The sequence below is a fragment of the Gambusia affinis genome, linkage group LG04 (assembly GCF_019740435.1).
Source record: "Gambusia affinis linkage group LG04, SWU_Gaff_1.0, whole genome shotgun sequence".
Taxonomy (NCBI): domain Eukaryota; kingdom Metazoa; phylum Chordata; class Actinopteri; order Cyprinodontiformes; family Poeciliidae; genus Gambusia; species Gambusia affinis.
Window position 1 is genome coordinate 3111765 of NC_057871.1, and position 27263 is coordinate 3139027.

General features: G+C 37.9%; 2 protein-coding genes across 5 annotated transcripts; one reads left to right on the forward strand and one right to left on the reverse strand.

Moving 5' to 3' along the window:
* Positions 1-6990: 6990 nt before the first annotated feature.
* gprin3b (GPRIN family member 3b) lies at positions 6991-16926 on the reverse strand. Of its 4 annotated transcripts, XM_044113412.1 has the most exons (4): positions 15588-16926; positions 12535-12623; positions 11613-11644; positions 6991-9510 (listed from the first exon to the last, which is right to left on the reverse strand). In XM_044113412.1, the coding sequence occupies exon 4, from the start codon at positions 9432-9434 to the stop codon at positions 7521-7523; it is 1914 nt and encodes a 637-aa protein (XP_043969347.1). In that variant the 5' UTR covers positions 9435-9510; positions 11613-11644; positions 12535-12623; positions 15588-16926; the 3' UTR covers positions 6991-7520. The 4 variants fall into 4 exon arrangements, with proteins under 4 accessions (XP_043969347.1, XP_043969348.1, XP_043969349.1 ...); XM_044113413.1 differs by lacking the exon at positions 11613-11644; XM_044113414.1 differs by lacking the exons at positions 12535-12623; positions 15588-16926 and having other exon boundaries at positions 11613-11865.
* Positions 16927-20150: 3224 nt separating this feature from the next.
* elmod2 (ELMO/CED-12 domain containing 2) lies at positions 20151-27224 on the forward strand. The gene is made up of 10 exons (XM_044113418.1): positions 20151-20200; positions 20363-20529; positions 22055-22201; positions 22288-22316; positions 23045-23142; positions 23243-23372; positions 24374-24507; positions 25234-25302; positions 25382-25515; positions 26477-27224. Exons 3-10 carry the CDS (start codon positions 22057-22059, stop codon positions 26629-26631), a joined length of 894 nt encoding a protein of 297 aa, XP_043969353.1. The 5' UTR covers positions 20151-20200; positions 20363-20529; positions 22055-22056; the 3' UTR covers positions 26632-27224.
* Positions 27225-27263: the final 39 nt, after the last annotated feature.

Below are 27263 nucleotides of genomic sequence, written 5' to 3' on the forward strand. Positions count from 1 at the left end.
TGTACAGATTGGAATCAAGCCATAAATCAAACAGTATCAGAAGTGAAGTGTAATAAGTGTTGATGGTCTAAGTGGTCCAATCAGAGGGTTACTTTGACACCTTCAAGAGAGCTGGCTGACAGAACAGATTAGAGTCAACACTTTCACTTACATAACATTGAGCTACTTTTTACCGCCGATGCATCAAATTCTCAGTTATCTGAAGAAAAATACAATGACTTGCACGTCCAGTTTTTACTGGACAACAGTAGTTGATCAAAGAACATTTGTCTAAAAGAGTCCAATTAAATGATCATTTAAAGCGTTTCTGAAGCTAAATTTGAAACTTTTGACTATCAAACAATAAAATGTTTGACATTATACCATGCTTACAATTATATGTGCAATATTTACGATATTTTTCTCAAGCAGATTTTATTAGTACACTATTCATTATGAATTCATTCACTATTCATATAAGACCTAAGTAATTTTGAGACAGAAATCAAACAAAAATAAAGATTCCTACTGAACACAAGCATGAAATAAAACCAAGTAGTTTATAACAGAAATTATTGTAACATCATTATTATCAATGGACGGGACCAAAATAAGACATTTCTCCAGCAGGATCTATAACTTTCAGCTCACTGTTCACTATGTGTGCAGGCTCATTGTTCCAACCCTTCAGTGGGTAAAAAGAGGAATTGCCACAGACGTCCAAAGGCATGGACGTACATGCCTTTGGATTTTTAAAAGTATCACTTCCATGATTTCTATTTCCATGACCACCATTTGCATAGTTTAGCAGCACAGAATGAATAGAGTTGAAGATTTCTTTATTGTAATGTGGACTCCCTGGAGTATCCTCCTTTTCAGAGATTTCACAGAGACGCACAGGCTTCAGTTTGACAAAAGTGCAGGGGTGAGAGCAAGGGACCTTCAAACTTAATTGAATGTGCATTCAAAAACACTTGGCTGTTTTTTTTTTCCCCTTAATAATAATTTGACTTTCTTCTGCTGAGAAAGGATCTGAAGCAGCAATCTGACTCTAATTAATGCATTTTCTCCATGATTTGGACTACATTGTTGAAGCTCTGAAAGGAGCACCGATGTGACAAAAGCTGCTTATCAAGCAGCTGAAGTCAGTGAAAAAGATGATTCTTTGAACAGAAAGATATCTCCAGAACTCATTATTACATGGATTAAATGTTGATAGGCTACAATTGTGTGCGTCTGTCTGTCTTGGTTCCCTTTCCTTTCTGTTTCCCCTCTATTCGTGTTTGTTTTGGATCTTCTTGCTTCACCTAGGAGGGTACATGGTACAAGTTCATATGTGCAGCATTATGAAGCTATGAAGTCATCAAACTGTGAAGGTGACCCTTTTCTATATGTGCACAAACTGTTCTGGATGCTTTTGTCACAGCTGCACACACACGACTTGTTAGAAAGGTTAAATATTTGGATCTTACTTAAAAGTCAATATTGATTTGTAATATGGATTTACATCTGAGGATGGAGACAGAGCAAGCCGACAAACGTTGGAGGGGAGACAAAAGGGTTTGCAGCAGCAAACTGGAAGTGTTTGATACGTGTACACAGTCGCACAGGGCAAGACTGCACCGCAAACAAATGTAGGCCACATAATCCTGTGGGAACAGTGCGGCTATCAGAAGGACGTACCGCAATACCAGCTATCGGGTTTATACAATACAGGGATGAGAAAGGACGAGGATCATTTCAGAAGAAAAAAACACATTCTGCAGGAGAGAAGCTTTAATTACAGACTCATGGTGCTTTGTTGTGCTTTAATTGTTGAAGAGAGAAAATTAGGTGTCTGAGACAAAGAGAAATGGGGATGGCAAGTTTGTAGAGGAGGCGGTGGGAGAAAGAAAGGCTTAGGGATGAAAGCAAAGTGAATGCCGATGGTGGGAAACACAGTGGAGTAAAATGAAGATATTCAAAGACAATTGAACATAAATTCCTTCCACCAGAAATCCTCAGAGTAGCTCTGGGTTGGGAACAGAAATGACATCACTTTCCTCACCAGCTTCCCCTAACTAGCTTCTATGTTAAATGTCATCTGTAATTACTATGAATCATCCCAATGACAAATGTCCATTGTAATGCCATAAATGTTGTATGTGTGAGTGGATGTGTTTTATTCAGGTGATGATCTCGATAACCGTAATGGCTTACCTGTGAGAGCTGTAGAGTCTGCAGGGGTTCCTGTGAGGTTCTGCATGCACTCAGGAAGCCTGTGGGTTTGGGAAGCTAACTGGGTCACTGAAGCCAGACTTCAAATCCCAGCACCACAAAAGCTTACACTGCCATGAAGAAGTACTTGTGCCATTCCCTGCAGTTTTTCCATCTACCTTTGCTTTCTTGTGGCACTTAGTTGTTTCAAATAAATGCAGAGATATGATGTAATATAATGCAGGGATAACCTCAGTAGGTACAAATTATTTAAATTATTTTCTGTTATATTACATTAGATGGTTTTGAGCTTGAACAGCATGTTGTAAGGTCACTTCATAGCATTTCAGTTGGGTTTAAATCTGGACTTTGACTAGAACACTTCAAAATATTTATACAAATATCCGCCCAACGTTTTCTGCTTACCCCACCTCTAACAATAGATTTCTATAAGATCAATTAACTTTAGATCAACTCGTTAATCAATAATTTGCATCCCTGCTGTACAATCAACAAATCACTTTTAACAGATCTTGTCTGACAACATGAAGTAGGTTAAAAAACTTGAGAATTAAACATTATACATTGATCTAAAGATATTTAAGAGCAGATGGAAAACAAAGCCATTAGGAAAGGCTTATAAAACCGCCTCATGCTCAGTCACATGTTTTGGTTTGGGTTATGTAGCAGGTCAATGACCCAAAAAATAAAGCCAATCCACTTCTTTAAGGACCAAACAAGCAAAACATTTAATATTTTGTTTTGATGGCGGAGACATCTGATGAGTTTTCTCTGGTATCAAGATGGCCAACCACCTTTACATAACATGAAGGGTTAAATGTTTCATAATATGAAAAATAAAAAAACAAAACAAACATTAAATATAAAAAAAATGTGTCAGCTGTATTAGACACTGACTGAAAATTGTGGTTAAGTGAAACACTCAATCCTCCATGAACAGAAAGATGTTCATACAAAAGTCTGTTAATAGATTGGTTGCTCTTGAAGGAATGTCAAAACTTTGTTCTTAAAAGTTCATTAATTCACGACAGGCCTCAAAATAAACCATCCTGAGGAACTTGTGTTTATATTTAAAGAGAGAACCGTATAATGTACATTCTGCATCCCACACAGGACTCATTTTAGACAATTTATCTTCTTGTATGACCCTGCCATCTTTATTTCATCCTTGAACAACAAGCGCCGCTTAAAGATGACTTATGGTGCCATCTGCTGGATGGCACCCAGACTACAACACTAAAAGGAAATGTAAGAGGACATTATTAGTTTATTGATTAGAAATATTTTTAATTTGATCAGCTATTAGTTGAAATTAAATTGTAATTATATATTTGCATCCCTGTTGTACAGGTCTGGCAGTGACCTGACCTGCTTGTTGCTGCATGAAGTCAACTTTCCAAAAAAACTGGGAAATCAGGGCTAAGTCATGGTTTAACAAATGAGACCATTTCCATTAATAAGTGAAATCAATAACATTAACTAAGGTTATCTTTGCCGAATATTAAAATACTGGATGATCTGACACTTTTAAGGGTGACAAAAAAGCAGAAGGAGGCAAATAATTTCCGACAGCACTGTGAGGGTTCCTACATGCGCAGATGGAACCTGTGTGTTTGTGAAGCTAACTGGGTCACTGCAAGCACATTTCAAATCCCAGAACAACTCCAACTTATCTGTTGGACTTCAGTTCCAGCTTTAAAGTGATGCTGCTGCTGTCAATTTCATCCTAAACCCACGGATGAATATTGAGGATTGAGTCAAAGCAAAACAGAACAGCTCAGAAATTGGGTTCATATTTTCTATGCAGGTAATTTAGACAAGCAGCATGCAGAAGAAGAATGGGAGTGATTTCTCATTTACGTCTAATAAACTCCAATAAATATGCAGCCTAGCTTCTCCTCCAACAGTCAGTGAGAGCGCAGCTGTCATTGGTTTCAGCGTCTCAGCGTGAGTCAGGAGAGGCCCTCCGGCTGAAACAAGTGGCTCCTTCTTCCTCTCATGGACCATCAGTCTTTAACTGGACAGCGCCAGGGAGTTTCCCTGTAAAGAGTAAACTCTCCAGAGATTGTTATTTATTGCTCTTGCTGGTTGTTAGAGCAGCTAATGCCAGTGGCATGTATTTAATCATCTGTTTTTCTCATGTTCGCCATTTTTTTATGTTTTCTTATTATCAGAATCACACATGACTCTCTTATGTCTACCATTCTCCCTTAGTTCATGATTCCTTACAGCTTTTTGGTGTTTAGTTAATGAGACAAACCTGTTCATTGCTCCACTAACCACCCTCCTCTGTTCATATTCTCCACTATCTTTTTCCAGCCATTGTCAGATCTTCCTGTTTCCTACAGTGGAGTAATTAATGTTTGCCTTCAATAACTTTTTAAAACAAACATTTAATGAGACATTCACATGGCAGCAATTCTCTTTATTGCAGAATTGAAAAGCAGAATTGGAGCCTCCTGCACAACCAACAAAAATGCAGCAAGTGGTTTCTGGATGGTAAGTCAACAACAAAACACTTGTCTTTTCTAGCAGTCACTGTACAGCGGTGAAACCAGCTTACCAAACGTGCTGGAGCTCAGCTTGGGTTGCTAGGTGATGGGCTGGGATTGCCAGGTAACAGCACAGTGTGACTTAACAATTGGGAGATTTTTGAAATGGCTCACTGTGTAGGCACCAAAAAACATAAACCTATTGCCATAAAACAGCTGAGCACTTTTTTAAACACAGAAATTCACATTTTGTACAAAAATGTGCAAAATGTGAAATTTGCATAATAGGTTTCCTTTAATATACCTCAGAAGACTATAGCAAAAGCTGCAAAGGCCTTTCATACTCCGGATGATTCTTTATGTTTGTCGGCTTCATCAAGTGTGGCAGTACTCAAATATTGTTTTTTCTACTCAAAGGCAGAGAAGCGGTTCTTCCTCTCTGCTGTCCTCATACCAAATAAGATGGAGCTGTAAAAAACTGAGACGGCTAATTAAGGCAAGAGTGAAAGACACAAGCTTAAGGCTGGTGCCTGCCACGACAGGAAAGGGTGAAGCTGATGTGTGAAGTAGGAAATGACCTCTGCAGGAGGAGGAATTAATTTAAATATGAGGCTGATATTCATATTTAAGGACTCAACAGTTTGCTGTCCTTCTCGCAGTCTTCACTGAGCATTATGAAAAGAGAAAGCATTCAATGCTTACAAGTTGAGGAGACAGGTATAAGCGCGACTTTAGAGCTTGACTGTGTCTTCTGATCCCAAAGAATCGAAGACAAACAGGACCTGGGATTAGACTCTTCAGACTTACACATTGTGACATTTACAGCACCGCTGCAGATACAGAGGACTTTTTTTGGTCCTGCTTTCACGTCCAGACGTTAACATGAAGTGACATGCTTGTTAAGACAGCAGCAGAAGTCGCCCAGAATCAGTGTTAAACACCAACCAGGATAGTGAATTTACAATGAAAGCCGTTATCTATGTGAACCCAAACAAAGTTTGTCACAAAAAGAGCAAAAACTACCATAAGAGCCATCAGGCAATTTCATTCAACTGTTCATGTTTGGTCTTAAAGCTGCACTGAAGAAGGCATTTAAAAAAAAATTGAAACCTCTGACTCACTGATCACCTTTAGCAGCGAAGTTAGCTGCTTGATTTTAGAAAGTTTGGGGATGGGAATAAAAACAATGCCTCTCCAGTCTTTACCGGACCAAAGCAGATAAAATTCAGTTAACAACAGCAATGAAACCTTCATAAAAGCACTTTGCTTAAGGCATATTTAAATGGCTACAATAAAATTAGGCTGTTTGGAAATAACACAGGTCATGCAAGCATGGAGTATCTTAACGAATACTGTTCTTTTATTAGTGTTGACATTTATTTCTGCAGCTCCATCTACAAAAATCTGAAACGTCTCTCTCATGTCTTCTATGGACGGCTTTTATTATTCCTGCTGGTCCTTAATTCTCAGGGAACTTTACTTGGATCAGACTCAAAAGCACCAGAGATTTCTGAAATACTGGCCTAATTTCATGTTCTACTGATACTCCAACATCCACGCATACCTTACACCTTATTGAATGCCAGACAGAGTCGAGGCTGGAAGAGCATACCTCCAGAAAGAAATGACATACATGTACTATATGTCATGTAATTGATAAGCAGAAGCAGAGATTTGAATGCTTTTATTTTTTATGTTTTTATAGAAGAATGACTGAGCTTTCCAACACATTGAACTACTTTTTGTCCAAGCAGTGTTGAGAACATTTCCAAAAATTTCCAGCTAATTTTTAGTTTAGTGCTTTAAGTAGTTAGACCAGCTAAAAACCAAGGTTTGATATGTATAATTACAGAACTGAGATGGTTTAATTTGTTTGGACTTTTCTTTTAAAGAACTAATAGTTTGACTACAAGACACATTTCTTCAAGATAACAAAAAAGTGATACAAGAATAAATAAAATATCAACTATACAGTTTTACTGAAAGCTGATTACATCAATTTCTTAAAAATTGTAGGATTAGTTTGTTTGCTGCCCATTGATTGAACTAATAAAAATGTTACTACTCTTGCATGCTTGGGTCATTTAAAGATAAGAACCAGAAATGTCTTTGATAAAAAAAAAGTAAATCAAATTGAGTTTAAAGGTTTTGTTATTAAGCCAAGTTTTTCCTAGTTTAAAAAAATCCTTTCCCCATAAAAATAGACATTTTAATCACAACAGCATTGGTTCTATAGGAGACCAAAGTTTATATCAGAAAGAAAGATTTGTTAAAGTCATCTTAGTTTTAGATTATTTTAATAGAAATCCAAAGAACAACAGAGATTAAACATAATGTTTATGTGTGTATACAATGCTTTCCTTTCTTGCCACCACAAGTGAAAAATACATGAATGCATGTCACAAAATCTCCCACACACCTTGAAAACATTTACCAAATCCAACAAAGGAGATATCAGCTCAATATATTTGCACAAATGTTCTCTGATAATACTTTATGATTGGAGTGAACTTTAAGACATAGAGCATTTGAAGCTAAGATACATGCCTTTAACTATAGCTTTTAAAAAGTGTTTTCTCTCATTTTCTTACATTCTATTTCTAGAAAATAGGTGTTTATTTTATGCTTCTATATCCTACGTTGTTTGTTCACAAACGTCACAAATATTTGGACTCTTTTTATGCTACAACATTCCAGTATACTCACATACATAAGGATCGGCGACCCGTTAATGTTTCACTTGGCATCGCAGTTCTGACAAATGGAGGACAAACACCGTGACCTCCAGAACAGGAAAGGAGTCTCACACCGGCCACCATGGGGGGTGCAGGGCTAGTCGAGGACAGCGGAGGGAGGGGGACGCACGCAGCAGTTGGGCCGCCTGACATTTTGCAGCATTGACCTGAAAATGTTCTGCTGCCTCCTTTTGTTCTTTTTCCCACGCTGCGGCGAATCAACGCCGGAGATGGATTTTCGGAAGGAAGTCTGAGCAATCAGCTTCCTCTCCTGCTCCCTGATTTTGCACTGCAGGTGGCTCTGAATGGCAAAACCAAGCGACTCTGGGTCCACAGACGCCCCATAGACCTCCCATGTCATGCCTTGTTCGTCCCAGACGACTTCGTGGACGCTCTTATCCTTCTGCATCCCCGACTGATCGTCCTCCTCGTCATTCTTCTCTGGCTTTATCCCCTGCTCGGCTGAATTTGTTTTTGACTTTAATGCTGTGTTAGCTGTCGTTGTGGTTACTGGCGGACCCTGAGAAAACGCAGCATTGTTTCTGTCAGCAGAAGCGCCGGCCGTCTCTGGGGAGGGAGCTTTAGTGGTGGAGGATATTTCAACTCCACTTGCCACTGTGTCCTTCTTGTTGCTGTGCTCAATGTTGATTTGATAAACTGGCTGAATGCTGCTCAGAGCTGATCCAGGTTCCTTGGGCTTGGCTCCTAACTTGGAGTCAAGCTGCTGGGCCTTGGTTGTTGAGCACAAACCTGCAGCTTGATTGGGGCACATCTCCGCCTCTACGGTGAGCCTCTCTGAGGTGGGGAGGGATGTTGTGTAGATCTGATAGGAACCCACAGCTTCATTAACTGGAAAAACAACAGCTAGACTCTGCATCTCTTCCTTGGGGACTACACTGCCAGCAAAGGGCAGCAGACTCGGACTTGTACCCACTGCTTTACTGGAAGTCTCTGCTACGGCCTGGACCTCCATATCATGACACTGCTTGGCGGGCGAAGTGAATGAGGTCATGGTGGAGGCCTCCTTGTACTGCGTGCCGAGCTGCTCTCCTGTGCAGACAGCTGTGTCAGTTTGGCTGGTTTCCTCAGACACCTGCCCACACGTTGGCTTGCTTTTTGCAGCCTGGGGCACACCAGATGAATCCTTCTGTGAAGATTCAGGGTGATGTTTATTGGAGGAGACCTGTGTTGCCTTTACTACTGGGAAATCCCTCTCTGAATGTGATGAACATATATTTGTAACTGTAGTGTGGATTTCTGCTCTTTTACCTGATGGTGGAGGCTTAGTAGAGGTAACAGTTTCCATCCTGTGTTCAGGTTTTTGTGAGTTATCTGGTTCTTGGATTTTCTGTAGTGATGCAGTGTTTTGTGGAGCCTTGACATCCTGTTGAGATGAAGGCGCTGCTTTTTGTGACTGACTGGAGCTGCAGACATTTTTATTTGTATTTTTATCGCTGGTCTCTTGTGCTGTGGGTTTGGTTGAAGATGCCATCTGGACAGGCGCTGCCTCTGAAGGACTCGTCTCTTTTGCAATGCGTGGGTCAATCTTTGATGCTGCAGTTGCAGTCGGTAAACCAGTGGCGCACGTATCCTTTCCATGAGATGTTTTTATGTTAGCATTCGAGTCTCTGGGGTCAGTTTTTGTCTCGCTACAAGCTTGACCTGTTAGCGACAGGTTAGCGGAGTGCTGCTCACCAGCTGTCCCAGCTTCAGATTGTGTCTGCTTCCCATTGCCGCCTGCAGGCATGTCTGCCACCACGCTGCTAACTGCTTCACCGCCCTTACATGAGGATTTATGGATGTGTGGGACAGGGTTGGCAGCAACACCTGACATAGGCGGGTTATCCTGCTGGTTAGAAGATGTGAGGGCGGAGTTTGGACAAACCTGAGATAGTTTGAGGTGCGACTCGTCACCCCAGTTGGCGTTAGACTCCTTGTTGGCCAGTAGGTCCGCTACAGCCAGCTGAGGCACCATCTGGACTGTCACTGTCCTTTTAGGATTAGTTCCCATCCTGAATTCACAGCTTGGGTCTTCAGATATTGTTGTACTCCAAAAATGTGGGCAGACAGAACCTTTATGCAGCTCCCTAAGAGAAGAGGGTAGAAGAATAGAAGTAGATTACATTAAATGTAGACTGATCAATGAATCAACAAGATTTTTTCAGATTAGACCTGCATGACACACTTTGTCAAATTGATTTCTCACTTTTTGTAAATTGCAAAAATAGCTTGTTAGAGTGAAAGCATGAGAGCAATCTATAAGACATTTTTACGCCTGTATTGAACTCAAAGGAACAAAAAGATGCATAATTTGATATTAGATACTTTTACTGTTTGAAATTTATTAGACTTTTCAAACCGTAAAGCCACAGTTTTCCTTCTCATTTAGATTTAGATAAACAGCAATGTGTAACTTTTATTTTTAAAACAAATCTTTTGTACATATTTGTTAAAACTATCACTGTGTTATCTGTGAAAAAAGTCAAGCTACTCTGACTTCTCCCTATTGACCTGCTTTCATCTGAGAAAGTACACAACCAATCAGAAACAACCAATCAGAGCCAGGAGGATGGCTGTCAATCATTCTTGTGTATGTGCTGCACAGACACTCCCCCTTTCTCTCTGCTATGCTACAACTGGTTCACCACAATGGAGCCTGCTATGAATGCTCAGGTCAGTTATAATGGTCACTGGCCACTAGCACATTGAACAGCTCATACTAGATTTTGATTGACAGCACTTAGACCCTCCCCCTGGTTCTGATTGGTTGTTTTTGACTGGGAGCTGTTCATTTCTTCAGACAACAGTAGCTCATGGGAGGAGGAGAAGCTTGATCTTAGTACAGATTAGATTGTCACGATTATAGTGAGTTTTAACAAATATGTAAAAAAAAAAAACATTTTGTAAAAGTTGCTTACTGTAGCTTCAAATGAGAGTTTTCCAGGTTTTTTTGTATTTGTCATTCTCACTATCAATGAGACCTGATTAAGAAAAAAATTACTTATTTGAACACAAATAATTGGTGCATCACTAGAAACAAATCTGATTATTCAGATCAAATACATTTTGATTTATAGATTGCAGTTACAAACTGTCACTCTACGTTAAGCTTCAGCTGCTCTGTCTTTTGTATTTGTGTTTTTGCTACTGTCTCCACACCATGCATCACAGCAGGTCTTACTAGCATCTTGTAAACCTTCCCTTCTCTCTTGCAGCTATCCAGTCACAAATCACTCCTGACACTCGTCTCCTTCCACTCCATCTTGCCTGAACTCTCTTCTTCACCTCCCTTGTGCAATACCTGTTGCTTTGATCGGTTGACCTCAGGTACTTACTAAAGTACCTCTCTCATTGTTGCTTCACTGTTCCACCTGTCTGCTTCTCATTCTCACATGCCTTCTGTCTTACTTCTGCTAACTTACATTCCTCCACTCTACATACAGCACATTGTTCTCTCCAGGCTCTTTACTTTCAATGCAGATCGCAACATCGTCTGCAAACGCGATATCCTTCGGAACTCCACTTTTCCCTTCTTCGATTTAATAACACCTTTCCACTGTCTTGCTGTCTTTGTATGGGTCATACTCCATCTTCATATACTTCTTTTCCTCTGCTCTTCTCTTGGCTTCCTATCTATGCTCTGGATCCTCAAAGACACAATATAACACCTTCTGACAACACTTTCAAAGTGAATATCACAAATATGTTGGTGTTTCCCTGCAAGAAATGATTCTCACTTCAACAATAATTCTTTCCCAAAACTCAACTTAGTATCGATCAAGAGATACTAAGATAAAGTTTGGTCTTTATCTGTACAGACCAAAAGTTTGGTCTATAAATGTTGAAAAGAGGCTACTAAATACAAATTCAGTTTGATTTAATGTTTATTACTGAGGTTTTAGACTTTTTTGATGATTTAACAATTACAAAAATCATAAATCTTTATATTTACAAATTATGTAACGTGAAGTGGTATTTATTAGGTATGATATTCCTGAATAACTTTCTCGGAGAGATAACAGGGGTGTGATGATTCAATCGGCTCACAAAATGAGACAATGCAAGGTACAACGCTCACAACACAAAGTTAGATCTCAGCAATATTATGAAGAAAAGAAAGAAGCCGTGTTTTTTATTTATATATACAGTAAATAATTCACAAATCAAAAAACTGTATTAATATGTTTACCTATTTTAGGATACTTTCTGCTCTTACTGCACCTTAGAAAAACAAACAAAAAAACAACTAATGAAATAAAAGCATACAGAAAATGTTCACTGTGTTTTCACAAGTAAAACAAATGTTTCATCAATCTCAACCATCTCTGATCTCAGGTAATCTGTCTAGTTAGATTTTTGAACAACAAACGATCAAAGAAATTCCAGACAAAAGAAAAGAGAAGCTAACTTTAGCATCTGAATTCTCAGTGTTTACAAATGAACTGAATCATGTCTGATATTCTGTCAACTTCTCTTTCTGTCAGCTGAATACTCAAAATGCTGCCAGATTTAAAAGCGCTGTCAGCTTCGCTGATGCTTTTGTCACCAAGTGTTGTCAGATAGCAGCTTACGATGAGACTCCAGGCAACTCGAGAACTATTTCTTTTTTTTCCCTTCAAATTAAAGCCACCACCACATGTCATCACAACATCGCTTCTCTATTAACCCTTTAATAATATTTTTTACCAGCATTGCACTGAGAAGTATCTCGTATAATAAGCTCAAACATTACACAGTTCCACCAGGTGTTTGCTAGTTGCTGCTGGCTAGTCTGAAGGATCTGAGCTGGGGAGTAAAGAGAGAAGGATGCTGTCTGAGGTGGAAGTTCAGAAGGGAACTTCAGCTCAGAGGAGGAATTGCGTCTTGAAGGCGGGGCTAGGTTCACCCAGGTGTTTTGCACAGCTGAATGGTTGCCATGGAGATGAAAAGATTTATCCAACATGCATGGAAGGTAACACTCCAGGTATATTTTTGATGAGGGAACAACATCATAACATGATGCAAAGCTAAAAACAATACATACTGTAAAGCACATATCTTCCTATGTCAACCTACATCAACAAACAAAGTTACATTCTGAAAGCAGCTGCATAGAAATGAATGAAACAGACTTGAACTTGCCAACCCACACTGTGGGAAATGTGTCTTGACATGTCTTTGCACTCCTAATGGATGGTGTGTAGATCTCTGTGGACCTGACCTGGTGGAAGAACAGCACTAGGATCAGAAAACAGGCCCAGCAAACACTGCTCTCTCCTAGTAGCATCCTCATAGCATACTACAGAGCTGTGGCTCCGATACTGTAGATGTTGGCTCGAACAATCAAAGGAGCTTTAGGCTCTCCCTTCAGTTTCATTTTTTTGTGTTATGTAAACATACAGTGATCCACGCCAGTATGAAGCAGATCTATTGAGGATACTCCTCTTTGACAGCAGCTCTGCTTTCAACATCATCATTCCAGACATACTGGTTATTGGCCTTCTCCTGGATAAGACTAGCTAGCAAATTTCCCTCAGACAGTGAAAGTCAGGGTCCGCCCCTTTCCCTCCAGTTCACTCAGAACTAACTTTCCCCAGGGCCGCGTTCTAGGCCCCCTGCCTTATTCTTTATATGCACCTGACTACACTCCTGTTTACACTTGTCAAACTGTAGACCAATTTTAATGTTGTCTCACCTCTTCACAATTAAACAAAAAATTTTAATGATGTGTAAAACCTAGTTTGGACAACTGTGTGGTTTTAGAAATAAATCAGACTACTTCAGTCGCAGTGATGAACTTTAAAAAGCACAGTCGTGATACAACAGAAAGAAAGGTATACAGTTTTAGTTTCGTATCCATGAAAATAATTGATCACTAACTACATTTGTGTAAATTACATAGAGACAGAGACAGAGGGAAGAGTACAAGAAGACTGACTGAGTTGCTGAATGTGTGATATGGGGCTCCTCAGGGTTTGATACTTAGTCAACATTTCTTTTTATGTGTGCAATAATTTATGTTTAGCTTCTAAGTTGTAGAGATAATTTTAATTTGCTGTTTATATAATTTTTGTCTGTAGAGGAAAAAAATCTGAAGTATCCTGTAACCACAAGTAAATCAAAATAAAGCTGGAATTTATACTGGAGGTCTTTACTGCCCACAGGATCACTGTTCACAACAACTCTGAAAATATTTGGACAAAATGAGATCTGACAATATTTAATTTCCCTCAGAGATAAAATATTTGAATTAAATACTGGATCTATTATTCTAATTATGTAAAACTGTACTACAGTTAAAATATTTTGTAAAATATTTCATACATTTTACAAAATATTCTGTATAAAAATGACAAAATCATATAATGTTAATGTAAATTTGGAGTTTATTTGAAACAGTATTTATCATATATGCTTTGTGTATTTTATGTTGTTAGCTCTTAATGTTATATGAGCTTTAGGTTCAGCCTAAACCTCTTTGGTTTTCTATTTCTTTGGTTTCTTTTGGCCTTCAGTTTATATGCTCCTAAACTGAAAAATCACATGTACATTTTCTTGGTACACTTTGGCGCCTTTGTACAAACAAAAAATTGCTCAAACACCTACATCTCTTTAGGACCACAGTGTACTTGTCTTCTGATGATTTCCAGCAGGATAAACCACCACGCCATGGTGAAGGTTAAATAATTTGTTGAAGTAATGCAGTCAGAGCAGTAATTAAACCAAAAATGTATAAAAATATACACATTTTGTACTTAAGATAAAAAAATGTCCAGTATTAATAAGTTGAGCAGGAAGAGCTCAGGTTTTCACACTTTTTTGCTGCAAATGATGAAGAGTTCACTAAGCACAACATTTCATTGCATTGTAGGCAATTAAATGTTCATTTTATTATTTAAAAAAAAGAAATTGAACTGTTTGTTTATTTTTACCTTTTTGTGTATTTTTAATACTAATAACATAAGTTTAAGTGGTCAATTGAAAAATCGGCAGAAAGTGCCATTTTTATCCAGTTACCGTAATCAATTAATCATCAGAATGATTAGTAGGATAATCGATTCCTAAAATATTCATTAGCTGTAGACCTAATCTGCAGTAATAATGTGATGAATCATACTAATATGGAAACCTCTGAAGAAAGTTTACGATACCTTGGAAGCTATTATGTGTCATAAAAGAGCGACCTGCAGAGGATAGTGAGGGGAGCTGGGAAAATCATTCAAAGATCCTTTGAGTTCCTCTCTGTTCCAGGTTCTGTTTCTAAGGTTTAAATATTTCTTTTTCCAATGTGAATCTGGTAAAGATCCCAGATGAACTCAGCATCCTGTTGCATGCTACTGGTTGCACAACAAAATGACAATAAACTTAATTTTTAGAGGGCATTTGTTCATTCTGACCCATTTACTTTCACAGTGCTTTGCAACGACATCTAGTCAGCAGCGAGCTGTGTTTACATCCTCTTTTGTTCAGTAAAAGGATTTATGCAAAATTAACTGCCTTGACTTGTGATGCCTCATATTTTTCCAAGTGGTGATGAAGGACTTTCATCGTTCTGCTCAACATGTGAAAGCACCATTCTGCAAAGTGCCATCAGAAACAGAAAATCATATATGTTGTCTTTGCATTGAGTGAGAATGCATGCTTTAGGAGGTAATACATTAAGTTTTTTTATTATAATGTTAACCTCAGCTTTTGGCCATATCCATCGTTTTATATTGTAATGATTATATGTCATACAGCTTGTCTATGAGCACTCGGTTATCAGCACAATTAAAACAGAAACAGTTGGTGGTTTGGGTCATGGACAGGTTTGGCCCATCTGTGTGTGTTTGCTCTGCCACAATGAATCCGTCTGTCACTCCTCAAAGCGCAAATGTTTATAGAGACCGCATCCTGGCTGTAATCCTTGCTGGTTACGGGGTTAAAAAAAACAACAACAAAAAAACCATCTTCAATGGAGCAGTTTGCAAATGAGACGAAACAAAAACGGGAGTGCATGAACAGCGAGAATTGATGCAAAGCAGTCTGCATTCAAGTGATGCACTCGACTTATTCAGGCCAATTAAGATCTGTGTCATGCACCGGAGCTCCTTGTCTCTGTGAGATTTGCAGCTCTGATCTGACCTTGCAGACATCTGCGAATAATTAACATTCTGGTCATAAAGAAAAAACGAGGTCGCTTTACCTTGATGTCCCGTGCGGTCGGGTGCCGTTTGCGCGCCGCTGTTCGTGAGATGAAGCAAAATCCCGGGAATGAATATGGAAAATTCACCCCAGTGTCGGTGACACCAAGCCACGCCTTCCTCCAATCTCAGAGGTATCGATCTTCCGCGGCCGAGCAGCGCCAAATCCGAGCCCGAAGTCGACCGACTAACCGTGCGGAATGAGTCACCGCTGGCTGACCGACGGACGCCGCTTCCCAGCTCTTTGTTACAAACTGAGGAGCGTTCATGAAGCTGCCCGCCTTGCAGCAGCATCCCAGCCAGACTGAGCCGTGCCAGCCAGCATGATGAAGGGATGAATGGGAGATGAGATGCAGCATCCTATCTGTGGCCGCCGCAGACGATCACAGGAGGAGGGTCACTTATTGCGCTGCAAATTTATTACTTTAAGGTCCTGCCGCTACCGCTGCCTCCTGAGGAAGGCGATCATTTTCCAGGAGCAGAGAAAGGTTATTTCATCAGCGCCGTTTCTGTCCTGCACAGATGGGTTCGTGAATGAACATTCAATCTGAAGCGGTGCTTTTGACTCAGTTAAAATGTTTTAAAATTAGATTATTTGCTGGTTTTCATTTTCTGTGGCCGGCGTTATAAGGGGGCGGGGGCGCTCCCAGAAAGTTTCGGAGATGAGGGCAAATAATACTTCAGCAGCGGTAAACCAAAGAGTTCATCCTGGAATAATTTGAGAAAGGTTTGACGTAAAACGAGTTGTTGTGAAAAAACAAACTGAGCTGACTGAGCAGCTCATAATTGAACAGACAAACCTGCAGAAAACTGTTAGATGTAAGAAAAGCTCAAAACCGAAAAAGACAGGAAAAACTCAGAAACATGAAGCTAACAGGAAGTGAAGAGAACACAGAAAGGGGCAGACCACCCAAAGGAAAAAGAAACTCAAGCATGTCTACTCAACAGATTAAGCAAAGTCCAACACATGACAATCGTAATTTTGTGTATTTTTATAGATTTATCTGAACTTTGTTAATGGGGGTCAATGGTGCTTGATTATAACTACTGTGAATTTAATTACAGTAAACAATTACTGGTGCAGAAGTTAGCAGTTGTCTGGGCTTTTCTTGGATTCAAACACGATCAAACGCTCACATGCTCCCACAATCCACAAACAGTGGATAACTTTCTTTGCAAGTTGCATCTTCTGCTGTCAGATTTTTGGAGCCATCAAGTAGCTTCTGGCAAAGCTTAGATATTTGACCTCTCTGCTAACAGAATTGGTAGAGATTCGTGACACTGCTGCATCTCTGTGTGACAAGATATTTTACTGTCACTGAAGCTTTTTCTCTATAAATAAAGATGTAAAATCTATTAGTTTAATGTTTACTTTAACTATTGCAGCAGTCTAAGGTCTAAAAACTTCTCATTGACACTCCTAAGGAAAAAAATTATTTTTGACTTTGTGGCTGAAACGATTAATTAATGTGTTTTCCTTGCACAATCTAATTAATTTGATTTCAACTGACACATTTATACAGAAAAAAGTTTTAGTGCAAAACAATGGAAGGTGTTTAAAGACATTCAAACCATCTGTTTATGTTTTCAAACACTTACTGCTTTCACATTTGCAATGAACGGAGTGCCCACTTATTATGCAGTAGTAGAATGGGGCCGGTTATGGATCCTCTGTGATATTTGCTAATGTGCTGCAGTTGACCTGCTCTTCTCCGCCTCTCACTACTCGATTCGTTCTCCGCAGGGCAGCAGTTGGTTGAGTCCAGGCATTAATTCAGAATTGCAGTGTAGATGTTTGGATCATTTAAATATCTATCTCTAATCCCTCTCTAGCTAAAGTTTCTTATTATGTCATTGTGGAAAGATTCAAAGTGGGCCCACTTATCTTCTGTAATATTTCACAATGTTGGAACATAAAAGAGGAAAATCTTTGACCACTAATTCTGTAGATTCTCCTGATTTCTGGGTTTCCTGTAAGATTAGGTCTAGAGACTATGAAGAAAGTTGACAATTAGGTTATAAGTTTTGGTTCATTATCCCACTCAAACATTTTATGACCCCAAATTTTCAGGTTACTAACAGATCCATCAGATTTTGACTTCAAATTACCTAGTAGTTCAAAGAATTCATGAAGCCATACACTGTGACAACTGCGACAGACTGGCGACCTGTTCAGGGTGACCCCGCCTCTCGCCCAGAACGTTAGCTGGAGAGGAACCAGCAACCCTCCCAACCCCATTAGGGACAAGGGTGAACAGAAAATGGATGGATGGATACACTGTGACAAGGTTTTCTGGGCTTTTAAATGAGAAACAAGCCCACAGCATCACAGATCCACCACCATACTTAACATTAGAAACAAATTACACTCTCACATGTGTTTGCAAAATGCTCAGTCTTTGTCTTATCTAACCAAAACATAAAAATCCCACCACAGTTCTAGATCGAGAAAAATATAACTTGTAAGGACAGGCAAATTTTTAAAAATTCTTTTAAATTGACAAATTTTACAATTAAAGTCTTAAAATTACAAAATATGCTTGGTACAACATAAGTCTTGTGTATTCTTTGTCCAGGTTTTTGCTTCTATTGTAGTTTTAATTTTAGGATTATAAGAGCACAAATCAACCCCTGCTAATTATTTTTAGAAAATGTATGTCTGACACTATTTTTGTTTTGAATATCTAGAAAAATCTAACAATTTTCTTTAAAATTTTTCATGTTTAATTTATAATCTGAGCACAAAAGAAAATAAATGTTACATGAATTTTTGCATAAATTAAATAAATAAAAAGGTGCTTTTAACTTGACAATTTTGTCCCTCAGGACAGAAAATTTGGACATCTCTGGACTAATAATATTCATGTTTGCTGCACTTCTCTCACAGTGATCTTCACTGTAAATAACCCCAAATTAAGCTCCCTATTCATTGTATTCCCTTTTTGGCACTTATTGCATTTACATCTTTTTATTTTGTATAATATACAACGGACTTTCCATTTTTAACTTGATGCTTTTATTTTGATAAGAGAGCTTCCCTTGTTTATATTATAGAAGGGCAGCTTACCAACAGAAAGAATGGAAAACAAGTTGCAACAGAGTTGTAAAATGTATCTTGTTATCAGCGCCCCTTGTTTATTTTGTAAATAAGGATATTTCTAATATTGATTGGTTGGAATTGTAAATTTGCTTTGCTGTATACAAACAGTAGGTATAGTTTTGAATTAGAGTTGATATTTTTAGTAGTGAATGTTATTTTTAGTTGATATGTTACGGTTGTAAGAGTGTGTTTTTGTAGCTTACACTGTCTTTTTGTGTGTGTGTGTGTTTGTGCATACAGCTCTTACGGTAAAACTCAGTGTTTACTCCCAATAAACCTCACTGTTCATCAGTGAAACCACAATCCTTCATTTGGGGAAGGAGGGTATGCTACACTGATGTTTATTTTATTTCTTTTTTTATTACTGCATCCTCCTCAAACTTACCACTGTCTCCTTGGAAGCAAAACATTAAGAAATGAGGGCTGATTAGAGGCTTTTGCACAGCACTGCTACTGAGTGTACCATAAAAGTGTAAATAAAAGATCAAATTTCTGTAATTTTTAAATTCGTGATGTTTTAAAATAGCCCAGTCTTAATTTCAGCATTATAGTCTGTATTGTAACTCATCCTCCTCTAATCTTCAGACTATTTCTAGAAACTAAGTGCTTACTTTGGGGATTCGCTTTTCAAATATAGCCTGCCTCAGACAGGAGCTCCTCTTCTTATGCAGTAATTGTATGGGATACACCTCCAGCCCGTGAAAACCCAGAGGGATGTGATTAGGTGAGAGAATGTGACTTAATTAAAGTCAAGTGCACCAACGATGACAATCTGAAGATCGGCAGCATAGTTGATAAACCAGATTACTGCTCAAGCATGTCTGTGGTTTTGTGCTGGATCTTGCTGTTGTTTTTAGCAGCGTGACCACCAGTCTAATAGCAGCAGAATTACTCATCTGCAAATGAATACTCATTATAAACACCTCATATAAATTTATAAAACTAATCCTGCAGTGAACTTTGCACCATTTTTATTTGTAAATTGTGCAGCTTACCTGGAATGACTGGTTTTAAACATATTTAAGGACAATGAAGAATGTTTTGCATTATTTGCTGTTACTTCAGCTTTTAACTTTATCTCTGTTTTTTACTCCTTGTAGATTTGGCCTATAGTTCTTTTTAGCTGAGATACTGCAGCTAACAACTTAATGTTCTCAGTTCATAGATGATACCCCTGCTTTGTCTTTGTCAGTGCTTAACCATCCTTGACAAAGCCATAGGCTGAACGGCTACAGTAAATTATTTTTTATGCTCTCTTTCGCTTCCTTTGATAAGGTTACAGGCTTTCACAATATAAAAAACTGACAGGAAGCAGCAGTCAGCATGTTCTATTTTTTCTCTCTCGATTTTTCTGTTTCGTTTCGCACTAAAACGCTGACTGAATATATGAATGTTTTTCTGCTTGAGTTGGTTTTCTGGGAAAAGCCCAGAAAACTGGAATTTGAAGCGCCAGGTCGTGTGTATTTTAGTTCACCAGATGGCGCCGCAACAGCGCTTGTGCCAGGACTTGAATTGGTGAGTTCAAAGACATTGTTCATTCAGTTCCGTAATGTAATTCCAACTGGATTTTTAAATATCTTACATCATTTTTGCTAGTTATTCTTTTAGAAAGGTTTTAAAGAGACTAAATGCAACGACTATTTGTTCTTATATGTAATAAACGTTTTGTTTTGTTAGTACGTGCAGTTGAGAAGCTGTGTGTCGGATCTGAATATGAACGCACCAGAATCATAGCACCGTTGTCAAGAGATACGTTGCTAACCTTTTACCTCGAACACACGAGTTAGCTTCGAAGTAGAAGGAAATACTTGAGTTCTGTAACATTTTCCAACAAAAACAATAAGGTAAGCAACAGCACAACTGGTTTGTAATCCTCTGCTCTGCCACACGGTGTGTTTGCGACGTAGCTAAGTCTTGGTGATGCAGGAAGCTAACAGACAAATAAATGACAACCTGTTGTTCTGAGCTGTCACTTCTAAATTTTAATGCTAGCTGGGTTAGTCTATGAATGAAACTATAGATTATAAACTAAGAACTGGGTAATACCAACATGTTTTGGTTACTAAATGGCGAATAAACTCGCGGAACATTTGTAAATTATCGGAATAATCACGGTAATTTGAAGTTAGCATCGATGCTAACACAATTATGCTATTGTTTTGGCTGTTTCAGCCTCATAGATGATGTCATTCGGAGATTTTAGGCTGAATATTTATGCCTACGCTGACTTAGAATCACCCGACCTTCTCAGACGCTGACTGGGGACGATTTTAATGTCTTAAAGGACTTTGTTGCTATGAAACGAACAGATGAATTTAACTTGTCTCCTACTAACATCGACGTAGTGTGCAAAAGAAAGTATATATGCTATCAATTCTATAAGTTTGTATTTTTATCTGAAAATATAAAAATAGGGAAAACTTTCAGCTTTAGTTTTTGATTTTAGAAAAATACTACCTACTATATTACTATCATATTTTTCTGACTGAAAAATATCATATTTTGCGAAATATATGACAAGTCAGAATATTATGACTTGTCTGTTATATGGATCTTTGTACTTCCAGTAAAGTTTTATAAAAAGCTTAAAAGCACAAGGGAATAAATTAATGTTAAGTCAGAATGTTTATTACTAAAGTATCAGGTTTTCATTCTAAATCTAAATCTTCCCTTACATTTATGGTCAGTGTATTATATCATTTTTAGAGCAGAAAGAATATGTTATTTTCTTATTCACTTTTATTTGAATTTTTCTATTAATTTTGTGAATCTCATGGCCCATGTCTTCCTACGTTGACACTGGCTCTTTACTTCCCTTTTTGTTAAGCATGTTATTTGTACTTCATAATTATGGATTAATTTATTTTCCTTTGTAGCTGGGTTCTTTGCTAAATTGTGGAGATACATAATCAAAAATGCTCAAAGTGGTACATTATTTATTTTAGTTGTCTTGTTAATTTGCGGTTTTAGTCTACACTTTGTTTTCATGATGATGAACTTTATTTGGGCCTGTCAGCTCTTTGCAAAATGTTTTGTTGCGCTCTGATGAAACAAAAATGACTCTGAATGCCCTCCTGATGTTTGACAATATTTATCTGAATGGCATAACCCAAATTTCTGGAAAATCTAATTAGATTTGAAGAAATTTGCTTCAAATTTACATCCAAGCAAAAAAGAAACATAAGTGGCAGACCGCTTCCTTTAGTAACCAAACATTTCTGAAATTGACCAAAAAATGCAAAATGAACAAAACCCCATTAACTCTTTGTTCTCTCTGAAGATGCAAATGAAAATGCTTCTAAAATGGATTCAGAAAAATGCCAAACTTTGTTCAAGTAACTCCTGCATGTTTCTTCTCATATATTGCAGAAATGTTTAGGCGTTTCTTGAAGTATATTTACACATCATTGCTGAGGGCGTGGTTAAAGTGGCTCCTCAGGAAAACTACAGGGACTTGTGAGCTGCAGAGGATTTGCAGTGGAGACAAACCAGGAGCCACAATGACAAGAAAAGCAGGTAAAATACTCCTCCACCAGTACTCTTCTTGTTGCAGGGCAGAATCCCCCTTTCACTAATCTGCTCCCTGTTTCCTTGTCCTCCAGAATACTCTCTCCAGTCATCTAAAAATAAAGTAAGATATGCAAACTAAAATATTGTACATTTCAGGTTCAGTTGAACCACTTCTTTTTTGTTGTCATCATTTATTCATGATATTTAAAAATAACAATTATTTTGATCTAAATGGTGGAAAAACAACTTTTAATACAGTTAAAAACCAGAAGTTGATATACTTAATAAAAGGATGCATTCACATTTTTTTCTCACTGTCTGAATTTAAATCAGATCAAACTTCATTTGTTTTAGGTAGAACTACCTAAAATATTTCTATTTGCTAAAAGCTACAACAATGAGAGAAAGAATATGTCAGAAATTAATTTCAGTGTCTTCAGAATCAGAAGTAAATCAACTCCAGTTCACTCAGTTACTGTAAATTAAAATGACTTTTAAAATATGCAGCTGCATCATAAAAGATGATAAAAGCTGACGGTATCGACTGTCTGACCTTTTTATCTTTAGACTAGTGGATTTTGTGAACTTTAAAATCAGCAGATCTTCTGATTTTAATCTGTCCTTATCTTTGGCAACACTTGCCAAGTGTAGAAAGAACAGATCTAAATGTCATGTACATCTAAAGCTTGACAAACATTTTTCAAGCCAACACTCTGAGAATACTGGTACTGTTTTTCTCCAGTGAATTTAAAAAACTCTCAGGCTGATTGTTGTTTATTTAACTTTTTTATTGTTTGTCTGATGCACTTCTGTGTTTTTTTTCATGATTGTTTTTCCTTGTCTTCTCAGGTTTTGAGAGGAGCTTTGGAAACAAGCAAGGAAAATGTAGCGAAACATGTGGATCAGATTATGAAAGAGAAGGAAATCAAACCCCATTCAGATCACCTGTACGTTTACGTTTACGTTTTTATCCGGGCTGATTTTTGACTTAGTTGTTTCGTTGTAGTTTTGAGTGACTCATTGCTCCTTTCTCTGTTTGTCTTGCAGATTTAAGGCAAACCTGTACATCTGCCTGCTGCAGATATCAGGATACAACAGACTGTATTTTTGTGTGGAAGACTTGAGGATGGAGGCCTTCAACTCGGATAATCCAAAACACGAGGCCATGCTGCTAAAGGTGTGGGTTTTATAGTTTTGTGCAGGGATGCACAACATGTCAGGTGATGTTAGTCAATTTTTAACACATCAGTATCGGTCCGATAAGTAAAACTGGGCCGGTATTAATAACTAATGTTTATTTCCATCACGGCTGCAACAAAAAGTTTTTCAGTAATCAGTTATTCTGATAATGAATCAGATGAAAAATTGGCACATTCTGCAGATTTTTTTTTTTTAACCACTTAAGTTTTTTTTTTGCACAATATTAAAAATACATTAAAATATGCAGAAAAGCAAATAATTCAATTCCTTTCTTTAAATAAGAAAGTAAAAATGTTATTGCCTAAAATACTGTAACAGTATTCCTTTCATGTACGCTTGGTCATTTGTAGCAAAGGATGCATCTGCAGCTAAAATATGAAGCAAAAAGTGCAAAATATGAGATTCATTTTACAGAATTTGAACCAAGTGAAACTAAAATTGCCATGTTTTTATTCTTTGTACAGTTTTGACTTAATTGCGTCTCGGAGGGTTTTGTTCTTTCAGCTAAGGGCCACTTTTAAAGTCTGTATACTCCAGTTTGCAATTAATCAGTTGCTAAATTACTTGATGATTATTTCAATAATTGATTAATCATGATTGATTTGATTAATTGTTTCAGCCCTAATTTCCATCTTGTTGTCGTTTGTGTTGCTGGGTAAAGTGGGAGGGGCTTAGTCAATGTAATATTAGTGAATAATTTGCTGAAATAGCGATATTAATATTGGTATTGGTCCAACTTTTCAAATCGGTGCATCCCTACATTTGTGTAAAGAAGTCACTATGAATTAGTTTTCTTCCGTGTATATTTCTGCTACGTTTATCCAGTCCTTTATAGTTTTGAAATACTAGTTTTGTTAAGTGAATCACTTTTTTTTCTTTTCAATCAAGCTGCTGCTGTAGATGATAGCAGACGTCTTTGTTCCTGTGGTCCATTCCGATGCCGTTTAGATGTTTGACTGTAGAACTTTGTGTTTTTAGCTTTGGGACTTGTTGATGCCAACAGTGAAACTGGAGTCCAGGGTAACGAAGCAGTGGGGAGACATCGGCTTCCAAGGAGACGATCCAAAGACGGATTTCAGAGGAATGGGCCTGCTGGGTCTCATCAACCTGCTGTGAGTATTTACCACATTCCTTCATTGAAAAATACACTTTCTAACACAAATGAAGCACAAATACAGTTCTCTAACTCAGTAATAGAGAATTTAGAAGAATATAACATATTGTAGCTCTATAAAGTGCCTCCCAAAAGTATTTGCATCTCTTTCTCACATTTTGGCCCATTATACCCAAAGTCTTTGCTGTAGTTTAGTGGGATTTTATCCTATAAACCAGGACTATGCAACCTGTGACCTTCTACAATCACTCTTTTAACGTAAAAATTATAAAGATCAAAATATGATTCTAAATATGAAGTCAAAGGAACATTATGTATGGATTTAAGAAACGTTTTACTAATAAAAATCTGAAAAGTGTGGCGCGCCTCCTTTATATAGTCAAGTTCATTTGTATAACATTTCAGCAACAGAGCAGCTTAGATTACTTTACTCGATGAAAACATAATAAAATAACCAATTATGAAACGTCAATACATATTACATTTTGTCAAATGCTATATTCAAAATAATCAAATATATTGATCGGTGTTCCAGTTATTATTAATTAAAGGCAACCCTCATCTGGAAGTTTGTTCCAGATTAGTTCATAAAAATTGTAGGGTTGTTCTTCCTGTTTCTTCAGTTCTGACAGCGACTCCATGTTTTACTGGATGAAGTTGTTTATTCAGAGAATTAACCCCTGAGTTGAGCTGTAATAAATCCTGACGTTTTTTTGTTTTGCAGCTTTTTCAGTGAAAACTACACGGCAGAGTCTCGCCAGGTGCTGTCTCATGCAAACCATCCCAAACTGGGGTAAGAGGCAGTTATTTCAGCATCATTTCTGTTTGTTTGTGGAAACCTGCTTGTGTAGTAGATGTGAAATGTGTTTCAGGTATTCATATGCTATAGTTGGGATCAACCTGACAGAAATGGCATACAGCCTGCTGAAGAGCGGCGCTCTGAAACCACATTTCTACAATTCAGTCCCAGGTCCTCCGGAGCTCAAGGACTTCCACCAGTTTTACTGTGAGTAACTATAATGCTTCATAAATCCATTCAGACATATTTAAGTTCCATATTTGGTCACAATGCAGCCACAAACCTCAATGTGTTTTATTTGGATTTAATGTGATTGACCAACTCAAAGTAGAGCATAAATTTGAGAGGAAGAAAATGATATATAACATAAAAATTGGAGTATGCACTAATGTTTTCAATACTTTCCGGATGGCTATTGTGGTTTGGTGGGTGGAGAAGTCGTCTTTCAAACTGAGGGTTGTGGGTTTGATTCCAGCTTCCTCCTTAACCTCAAGCTGTCTGCCAATTGGTGTGTGAATGGGTGAATGTGCCCATTCACACACTAATGGGCATTTTGGTCTAAAGTGTTTCATATGACTAGAAAGACACTGAAATTCAGTCCATTTACTTTGTAGAAAAGCTCAACCTTTCCTGCTTAACATCAATACAATGTTTTTTTTATTAACTGATTAATAATTAGAGAACCATTTATATGCCTGAAACATTTTGTTTTACAGAGTATGAACCAGGTGAAGCTAAAACTGCCATTGAAGGAGTTCACATTTTCACAAATAAAGATTTTTAATCTTAAACACAACATGTATATATTTTATAGCACACTTTTGGCTTAAATATTGCTTATCACACTTTTGGCTTAAATACTGCTCTAAGTATCTCGTCCTTTCAGCAAATTGCCCTTTTTGAGTAATACATTCCAGTTACCAATTATTACAATATTCGATTCATCACGGTTAATCCAATCAATTGCTGAAGCCCTAATCAATAGTAGTTTTCTCTTATATAGAGGCATCACATAAATTCTAGATGATGGCCGCCCGGCCTGTGATGTCACGCTGAGGTTTGTGGTTGTGTTACAAAATGTGAAAGACTTTTTCAAGCCACTGTGTCTGTTCCTCATTTCTCTTTCTCAGTGTGGAAGTTTTTCTTCAGCCTCTGTTTTACTTTCCAGGTTATCTTGCGTATGAGTTTGATAAATTCTGGGTTGCCGAGGAGCCAGAGAGCATCATGCACTTCAATCAATACAGAGAAAAATTTCACAACATAGTGAAGACTCATCTGCAGGACCCTGACGTGTCTCTCACACTGAATGTCGCTTGCAATTAGTGTGTTTCGACGCATTTCTCCTTGTTTACGTCCCAGTTGGATCTGATTGAAGGAAGCGGGATTATCAAAGAAGACCCTCAACAACAAGCAAACTATAAATTGAACTTTTTCAGTTTCTTTAGTGATACTTTAGTGGTGCCCAGTCAACCTTCGTCCAAAACGACGACTATTTTCCACATGCAGCACAAACCCGAACGCCTGTACCTCCGAAAAGTGACCATTCCAGAGACTGTTCAGAGAAATGAGAACTGCTGCCGAAGACTCAGGTGGAGATCATGACTCATGAGGTTTTAAGCACCTTGGTGATCAAATTTTAACATAAAAAAAATGTAATTACCATGTTTCCTTGTGTTTGAGGTGTCTGTGTTGTGACAGTTTTACCCTCAGGCTATTCATGTTTATGACCTGAGCTCATGACTTAAACATAAAACATGGTGCTCCATCATGCGTGGTTTAATATCTCCCCACTTGTGTCACGCTTGCACCCTGTTTTCAGTCTTTTTATTTACCAAGACTGAGTTTTTAATGCTTCAGTGTGCAATTGTGAGAAACTTTCTGCTTGAAGTCAATAAATTTCACATTTGAGTTAAAAATTGTTGGCGTATACGCAGCATAAAATCTTTAGGACACAT